The 9,677-nt window shown below is 42.3% G+C and overlaps 1 protein-coding gene across 2 annotated transcripts in view; it reads right to left on the reverse strand.

Moving 5' to 3' along the window:
- The window catches only part of LOC120977687 (class I histocompatibility antigen, F10 alpha chain-like), a 58,827-nt gene extending 49,696 nt beyond the window's left edge, over positions 1–9,131 (reverse strand). For both annotated transcript variants that reach the window (XM_040405731.1, XM_040405730.1), the window contains exons 1-2: positions 8,907–9,131; positions 140–403 (exon numbers count right to left, since the gene is read on the reverse strand). In XM_040405731.1, coding sequence (XP_040261665.1) covers positions 140–403; positions 8,907–8,964 — 322 coding nt within the window. In that variant the 5' untranslated portion in view covers positions 8,965–9,131. The remainder of the gene's footprint in view (positions 1–139; positions 404–8,906) is intronic.
- Positions 9,132–9,677: the final 546 nt, after the last annotated feature.

Genomic DNA, 9,677 nt, shown 5'->3' on the forward strand with positions numbered 1-9,677 from the left:
TAAATAAAGATAAAACATATAATTAAAAGCATTCCAGAGTTATTACCACATAAAGTGAAACATGTCAGATTTGGAAAAAGTGGCTTGGTCCTTTATGGTGAAAACTGGCTTAGTCCTGAAGGGGTATTGTATGTCTCACCTCCAGTGTGGTTGAATCTTTTCACAGCTGCCTTCACTTCATGTTTGAATAAAGCCTCATATTCTTTACTAATCCGTGTCCTTCTCTCCCAGTGTTCAAGACCAACATTCCTGCTCATCCATGGAGCCACAGGAACACTTCTGCCAATATCACCACTATATAGTTCAATCTGCTGATCATCCACATATCCAACTATGGAGAACTCAGGAAGTCCCGATCCTGGAGCTGAGACCCCGATGGAATAATAGCGCAGAGAGTGACTGTCTATGAGAGACAAACATACTGTTACATAAAATACTGATCATATGATCATCAGAAACAAGGGCATACACATATATGTGTGGACTGCCTGGGTATTAATCATGAGCACAACCTGTGATGGAGTGGTCCACCAGAGAAGGGAGGGATCCTCTGGTGGACCTGCCCTAATTAAAAAACATCCATCCATATGCAGAGAAGGAAGCAGGAACAGAAGCGCCTCCCAATTAAGGATGAGCGAATTTCTAATTTTGAAGTTCGTTTTCGGTTCATGGTGTGGTATTTACTGAATTGCGTTATGGATTCCGTTACCACGGACCATAACGCAATACCATAACGTTATTCATTCCGTCATAATAGAGTATATGGCCAGTATAACGGATCCGTGCGGTTTTCGTTATGCTGGAGTCCTCTCCTGTATTCCGTTATGCATTCCGTCTTGGAATTGCGTTATGGTCCGTGGTAACGGGATCCATAACGCAATTCAGTAAATACCACAACACGAACCGAAAGCAAATTTCTAAATATTGTAAGGGATCGTTTTACTTCAGGGGTCGCACTCACAGACTTCTTTACCAGACACAAAGTTTAAGGTCGAAACTTGTGATTTATTCAGGACACTTCAGCCAATACAGGTAATGAAGTCGCAGCTTCACCTAAACACGTGTGACATCCACACAAAATATTAAACACTTGCCCGGCTAGGTTCTAACTAATACATATAACGTGTCTCCCTGACTCACCTACATAGCACAGTTCACACACTGTCTCAGGTGCGGCTTTCTCAGCCAATCGTCCAGCAGCCTACAGGCTGTCAGTACACCACGCACAGTTCCCCACAGGGAAGAGATTCAGCTACACAGCCTTGTGGCCCCCTCCCGACTGAGACCACACACAGAGCCTCAGCAGGTCTCTGTATCCCAAGTTCACTCTCTCCCCCAGACTGACACACTGGGGGGTGCTTTATGCCAGCCTGATTACAGCAGGCCTCATCTGTGATCACCTCAGGTAGAAACCTAGAAACCTAGAATGTGTCGGCAGATAAGAACCAGCTGTATTTGCAGCTACCACTTCTGCAGGAAGGCTATTCCATGCATCCGCTACTCTCTCAGTAAAGTAATACTTCCTGATATTACTTTTAAACCTTTGCCCCTCTAATTTAAAACTATGGCCTCTTGTAGCAGTTTTTCTTCTTTTAAATATTCTCTCCTCTTTTACCTTGTTGATTCCCTTTATGTATTTAAAAGTTTCTATCATATCCCCTCTGTCTCGTCTTTCTTCCAAGCTATACATGTTAAGGTCCTTTAATCTTTCCTGGTAAGTTTTATCCTGCAATCCATGTACCAGTTTAGTAGCTCTTCTCTGAACTCTCTCCAAAGTATCAATATCTTTCTGGAGATATGGTCTCCAGTACTGAGCACAATACTCCAAATGAGGTCTCACTAGTGCTCTGTAGAGCGGCATGAGCACCTCCCTCTTTCTACTAGTAATGCCTCTCCCTATACACCCAAGCATTCTGCTAGCATTTCCTGCTGCTCTATGACATTGTCTGCCTACCTTTAAGTCTTCTGAAATAATGATCCCTAAATCCCTTTCCTCAGATACTGAGGTTAGGACTGTATCACAGATTTTATATTCTGCTCTTGGGTTTTTATTCCCCAGGTGCATTATCTTGCACTTATCAACATAAAATTTTAGTTGCCAGATTTTTTACCATTCCTCTAGTTTTCCTAAATCCTTTTCCATTTGGTGTATCCCTCCATGAACATCAACCCTGTTACAAATCTTTGTGTCATCAGCAAAAAGACACACCTTACCATCGAGGCCTTCTGCAATTTCACTGATAAAGATATTAAACAATATGGGTCCCAGAACAGATCCCTGAGGTACCCCACTGGTAACAAGACCATGGTCTGAATATATTCCATTGACTACAACCCTCTCTTGTCTGTCCCTCAGCCACTGCCTAATCCATTAAACAATATGGGAGTCCAAGCACAAAGACTGAAATTTATTGATAAGACTTCTATGTGGGACAGTATCAAAAGCCTTACTAAAGTCTAGATAAGCGATGTCTATTTTAGTCACCCAATCAAAAAAATTTATAAGATTTGTTTGGCATGATCTCCCTGAAGTAAACCCATGCGGTTTTTCATCTTTCAATCCATGGGATTTTAGATGTTCCACAATCCTCTCCTTAAGTATGGTTTCCATTAATTTCCCCACTATTGATGTCAGGCTTACTGGCCTATAGTTGCCCGATTCCTCCCTACTACCTTTCTTGGGAATGGGCACAACATTTGCTAATTTCCAATCTTCTGGGACGACTCCTGTTCCCAGTGATTGGTTAAATAAATCTGTTAATGGTTTTGCTAGTTCACCGCTGAGCTCTTTTAATAGCTTTGTGTGTATCCCATCAGGCCCCTGTGACTTATTTGTATTAATTTTAGACAGCTGACTTAGAACCTCTTCCTCTGTAAAGACACATGCATCAAAAGATTCATTAGTCTTACTTCCTAACTGAGGTCCTTTTCCTTCATTTTCCTTTGTAATAACTGAACAGAAGTATTCATTAAGGCAGTCAGCTAGTTCTTTATCTTCTTCCATATACCTTCCTTCTTTTGTTTTTAATTTGGTAATTCTTTGTTTTAGTTTCCATTTTTCATTTATGTATCTGAAGAATGTCTTAGAAGGTAATACCCGTGCCGGAAGGGTGTGGATTGGCAGATCCCACTATCAAACCTACCCGCCAGTCCAAATAAAATCCAGCCCAGAATTAATAAACAAAACTGTCTCAGCTATGATTTGCCAAGACTACTGCCGCTCTCTGGATTTTAGTTGTCTCACCCAGCTGAGGTACCTGAGTGGGACATACATGCCTTCCAGCACTGTTCCCATTACCACAATATGAAATTCGCCCATCCCTACTCCCAATATCCATGGCTGTTCTTCCAAGCATGCAGGCTTTATAGAGTATCCAACATTATCACTTCTCTTATCTGGCATGTAGGGCAGATCCAAATCCTGCCTTCCCTTCGCCCTTCTGCAGAAAGTTACAATGTTCAGCAGTCGGGACAACAGGATGGGAAGGCTGCAGACCCAGACTTCATCTCTCTGCAAAAATGATAAGTGTGGATATGTGTGTAACTGAGCGCCTGTGTATATATGGATGTAAACTGTGAAATTATATGTGACAATGTATGCATATATGTGTTGTGTGTGTATATATACTGTATGGGTGTTGTAATGTTTGTGTGTGTAATGTGTATAGGTGTGTGAGTTTGTGTAAAAAGCTGGGGCATAATTGTATTGAAATTTAAATAACATGGGGGAGATAGTGCTATTTTGGGTCACAGGGTATAAGTTATTTTCAAGGTGCACTATGTATAATTTTTTTAAGGAGCCACTCTTTATACAATACGTTGATTTTTACGAGGCCCTATGTATGAATTGTTTCAGGAAGCACAGTGTATCATACACAGTAAAGTCACATTATTATGACCAGCAGCTAATATCCAGATTAACTGCTGCATACAGAATGGACAGCAACTAGACGGCCTAGAAGTAACTCACAGGTATCTGGAGCCACGCTGACTGCAGAACTTCCCACAGCTGCTGAAGTGTGGTGGGGGGAAGATCCATAGCGCAAACACAGTGTTGGAATGGTCCCAAAGATGCTCAGTTGCTTTCAAGTCTAGGGAATTAGTACTTGGAAGTCTTGGTCATGCTCTTCCAACCAATGTCATACATTTCTAGCCGTGTAACATGTCACTTTGTCTTGCTGGAAGATCCTATCCTCCCAGGAAAGTCAATCAGCATGTATGAGTGCACGTGATCTGCAAGAATGGATTCATTCCCAAATCAGTTGAGAGTGCCTTTGACATGGATGAATGGCCCAGAGAATGCCAGGAAAACCTTCACCAGACCATAAAGCTACCACCACCAGCTTGTGTTCTTCCAGCAATGGTTGCAGGGTGTTTCACTCAGATGTTTCTCTCCATCCATTCAATGAAGCAGAAAATGTGACTCATCGGACAGTACAACCCTTTGCCATCAGCAGAGGTCCAATTCTGATACTGCCATGTAAATAGAAGACTTTTCTGCTGATGCAACTTTGTCAACAAAGATGCAGTGACCATCCGTCTACTATGGAGCCCCTTACGCAGTATGGTTCTCTGTTTCATTTTGGAGGTGAGCTGCTAAAATGTGATGTGTCGGTCCACTCTGACGCATCTTAGTAGCCGACATTCACCTCCCGCATCAGTGGCACATGGTGCTCCACAGTTTCCATGTCATTTATTCGTAATGGTGCTATTTGTCCACTCACGATACACTTTCACCACGGGAGCATGAAAACAGTTCACAAACTGAGCAGTTTCAGAAATACCGCAACCCTTGCCCTGAAAGCCAATAATCATCCTTTTTTACAACTCAGATAAACTGTCCTTTTTACCCATAACAGAAACAAAGGATATGTGTTCAGACATCCTATCACACAACTTATATACCCATCAAGCCAGCTCACCACATAGGACTTCCTCCATGAGCTACACACTGCCGAGGTCGAAAGTAGGAAGTGGTCATAATAATGTGACTGGACTGTGTATTATTTCAAGGGACGCAGTGTATGATAATATTTGTTTCTGGTCAGACAGTCAATTGTATTTACAGTGGGAAAATAAGTATTTGATACACTGGAGATTTTGCAAGTTTTCCCACCTACAAAGAATGGAGAGGTCTGTAATTTTTATGGTAGGTACACTTCAACTGTGAGAGACAGAATCTAAAACAAAATCCATAAAATCACATTGTATGACAGCAAGAATTCTGGCTCTCACAGACCTGTTAGTTTTTCTTTAAGAAGCCCTCCTACTCTGCACTCATTACCTGTGTTAATTGCAGCTGTTTGAACTCGTTACCTGTATAAAAGACACCTGTCCACACACTCAATCAATCACACTCCAACCTCTCCACAATGGCCAGGACCAAAGAGCTGTCTAAGGACACCACAGACAAATTGTAGACCAGTAAAAGCCTAGGATGGGCTACAGGACAATAGGCAAGCAGCTTGGTGAGAAGACAACTGTTGGAGCAAATTATTAGAAAATGGAAGAAACACAAGATGACTGTCAATCTTCCTCTGTCTGGGGCTCCATGCGAGATCTCGCCTCGTGGGGCAAGGATGATTCTGAGAAAGGTCAGGAATCCGCCCAGAACTATATAGGAAGACCTGGTCAATGACCTGAAGAGAGCTGGGACCACAGTCTCAAAGATTACAGTTATTAACACACTATGTCGTCCTGGATTAAAATCCTGCAGGGCACGCAAGGTTCCCCTGCTCACATCAGCACATGTCCAGGCCCGTTTGAAGTTCGCCAATGACCATCTGGATGATCCAGAGGAGGCATGGGAGAAGGCCATGTAGTCAGATAAGACCAAAATAGAACTTTTTGGTATCAATTCCACTCGCCGTGTTTGAAGGAAGAAGAAGGAGGAGTACAGCCCCAAGAACACCATTCCAACTGTGAAGCATGAGGGTCGAAACATCATACTTTGCGGGTGCTTTTCTGCAAGGGGACAGGATGACTGGACATTATTGAAAGGATGGATGGGGCCATGTATTTCAAGATTTTAGCCAACAACGTCCTTCTCTCAGTAAGAGCATTGAAGATGGGTCGTGGCTGGGTCTTCCAGTATGGCAATGACACAAAACACACAGCCAGGGCAACTAAGGAGTGTCTCCGTAAGAATGATTTCAAGGTTCTGGAGTAGCCTAACCAGTCTCCAGACCTGAACCCAATCAAAAGTCTTTGGAGGGAGCTGAAACTCAATGAAGCCCAGCAACAGCCCCAAAACTGAAAGTTTTGGAGAAGATCTGTTGGTCAAGAACTACAGGAAACATCAGACCTCTGTAATTGCAAACAAAGGTTTCTCTACCAAATATTAAGTTCTGCTTTTCTATAGTATCAAATACGAGTTTCATGCAAAAAAAAAATGCTAAATTATTATTTAAAAATCATACAATGTGATTTATGGATTTTTTTTAGATTCTGTCTCTCAGTCGAAGTGTACCTACAATAAAAATTACAGACCTCCCCATTCTTTGTAGGGGGAAATACTTATTTTCCCCACTGAATATTAGGAGGCATATTTATAGATTTAGTTTTAAGAGGGCACATTGTATCACATCATATTGTACAATACATTTCAGGAGGTATAGGGTGAGAGATAATTTAGGGGGCATCATATGTAGTGTTATTTTCAGAGGGCACAGCTTGTGAAATTAATATATTCAGGGGGCAGAATGTCTGGAGCTATTGTTTTTAGGGGCATTGTGTGTGGCAGTATTGTTATGAGGCAACATTGTGTGGAGAAGTATTGTTTTCATGGGTCACTGTGTGGCAGTATGGTTTTAATGCAGAACTCTGTGGCAGTATTGTTTTACAGGGGCACTATATGGGGCAGTATTGTTTTAAGAGAGGACTGTATAGGGCATTATCAGGAGCTTCTCTTAATATAGAAGCTGGGGTCAGTTGGATGTCACCTATGAGTCACTGGTTGTTAATGTTTATTCCTCCTCTGTCTAATCCTCCTCAGATCAATACTATAGTCACCTGTAGTGTTGAAGGAATGTAAGTTCATGAAGTGAACTTCAATCCGAATTTCAGGAAAAATCTGATTTGCCGCAAAGCTGAATTTCCTTGTGATTCCTGGTAATAAAGATTTCCCCTGAAATGGTAGTAAAAAACAAAAAAACAAAACATACTTATCTCATCCATTTGAGTGCGAAGAGGCCACGGCTACCATCTTACTTGAAGGTCCCACGCAAAATCTTGTGCATGGTGATGTATGACATCATCATGCCAGCCGACGGACGTGATGATATCATCACGAGCTGCGTGAGATTTTGGGCTGGATCTTCAAGAAAACCACAAAAATGCTTTAATATGGATCTCAGATGGCTCAATCAGCGATGAACGCGCATCTGAGGGGTTCAATGGTGGAGGGTAGTGCAATCACCGTTCCCTGTCATTGCACCTGCTATTTACAAAGAAATGTGCTTCATGACGAAGTAATTCATCACAATGTGAATTTTATTGTAAAATTCATTGAAGCAGCCGAATCGAATTTTTGAGAACTTTGCTCATCTCTAGGCACTTGTAAGGTTTACAGAGAGATGATGGGTGGTACTGTTCCTGTGTGTAAAGCAATATCTCACAGAGGACCATCCCCATTGTTCAGGTCAAACCGGGAGCTGTAGTTGCACAATAGCCTGACTTTGCAATTTGTTTATGATTACTAGAGGAAGAATCATTTCCTCAGAGCACCAAACCACAGGCATCCCGTACACCAAGTAAGGAAACTGTTGTTAAGAATTTAAATACCACCCCTGTGGTGGGCCCTTGGAATAAATTCAACTGCTGGGCCCTGTGTCTGAATAGTCATTATATGCTTGATGGACTGCTGCCTTTTATGCTGGGCTACACAGCAGTCTTGGCTATGACACCTATCACACTACCCAAGATTGCTTTGTACCAGTGCAGCCATTGAACTGAACAGGGTTGCAGTGTGACTTACAAATTGCTGGGACCATGACTCCCAAATCACAGAAAATCTAGAGCACAAGCCAGAGAATGATGTGACCCATTCATCGGGGGAATGAGGCTAGGTAAGTATTGATTTTTATTTCCTCAAACCTAAAGGGGCTTCAGTATTGTGATGGGGCAATAAGGGAGCAGAAGTATTGTAGGGGGTGCTCTAGGGGGCAACACTATTACAAGGGGCGGCTCTAAAGGAACAGCACTATTGTGTGCGGAGCACTAAGGGGCTATTCTTACAGTGAGGGGGGAACACAGGCAGTATACCTAATGTGAGGGGGCACTAAGGAGGCATAACTACTGAGTGGGGGCACTAAGTGAGCATACCTACTGTGAAGAGGGCACTAAAGAAGCATAACTACTGTTTTGGGGTACAAAATGAGCATAATGACTGTGCGGAGGGGACCAAGGGGGCATAACTACTGTGTGGGGGCACTAAGGATGCATAACTACTGTGTGGGGGTATAAAATGAGCATAAACACTAAGGGGGCATAACTATTATGAGGGGGTGCTAAACAAGCATAACTACTGTGTGGGGGCACTAAGAGCATAACTACTGTGAAGAGGGCACTAAAGAAGCATAACTACTGCGTGGGGGTACTAATGGAGCATAACTGCCATGTGGGGCACTAAATGACACGATCAGAGCTGAGATGACTTCTAGGTATAGAGGAAAGCCACCAGTGTCCTCTTCTCTCCAGGACCTACCTCTCCAGAGTTCCTGCAGGGACCCCCATATTCAATCATCTGGTAGCATCTTGCTGCTGTGTGAGCAGGTAATATGTGAATGTATCTGTAAGGTGGGCCCCCAAAATAAATTTTACTGGTGGGCCCTAGGCACCCCAGTCCGACACTGCTGGTACCATCGGGATATTTGTCTGCGTATAGTATTTGGCTGATTTCCACTCACCTGAATACGCTCCAGACAAGCTCAGAAGTATAAGGGCGAGAGAGCACATTTTCTCCATCCTGTGACATAGCGAATGAATAACATAACGTTACCAGGAAGGAACATAAAGCTGTAACAGAGCAAAACACAATAGATCAGCTCTCATTGGGGGATTCTTAAAATGTTCTCCAATAGCAAAATGAATCTGTGGGTGATAAGCAGTTAACAGGCAGAGTGAAGGCTTAGGGACTGCAGGAAAATGAAAGTGAAAGTTTGACATGATTCAGCAGGATTAAATAAAAATACGTAGGGCCTTTTGTAATGCACAAAATATAACAAAGAATAAGGATTATTAGACCTTTTCTGGTAAAGGGGAAATATTATATTTAGAAATTTAGAAGCTTTCAGAGCATGGAGGCCCTTAGTCAGACTGACTTACAAATGAATGACAAGCACAACATTTAAGAGATGTTACACAAGGACACTGAGGGAGATCTATCATTTAACATAATAATAATTGAAGTGGTTGAGATCCAATCTATCTCAATTCCCACTGTAAATACATGAGCCGCCTCTGTGCCATGCATGGCACATATTTCATATGATCAAAAACAGACTCTGATGTAGTAATGAGCGGCAGGGGCCATATTTGAATTTGCGATATTTCGCGAATAATTTGTAGAATTCGGCACTATTGATGCAAATATTTTGGCGCAATACGTGCAACTTCTCATTTTAACAGGTCTGACTACATATTAGTGATTAGTGCACTAAGTATTGTTGTGAACTTGT

This window comes from Bufo bufo, chromosome 8 (genome assembly GCF_905171765.1).
Source record: "Bufo bufo chromosome 8, aBufBuf1.1, whole genome shotgun sequence".
NCBI classification, from domain to species: Eukaryota; Metazoa; Chordata; class Amphibia; order Anura; family Bufonidae; genus Bufo; species Bufo bufo.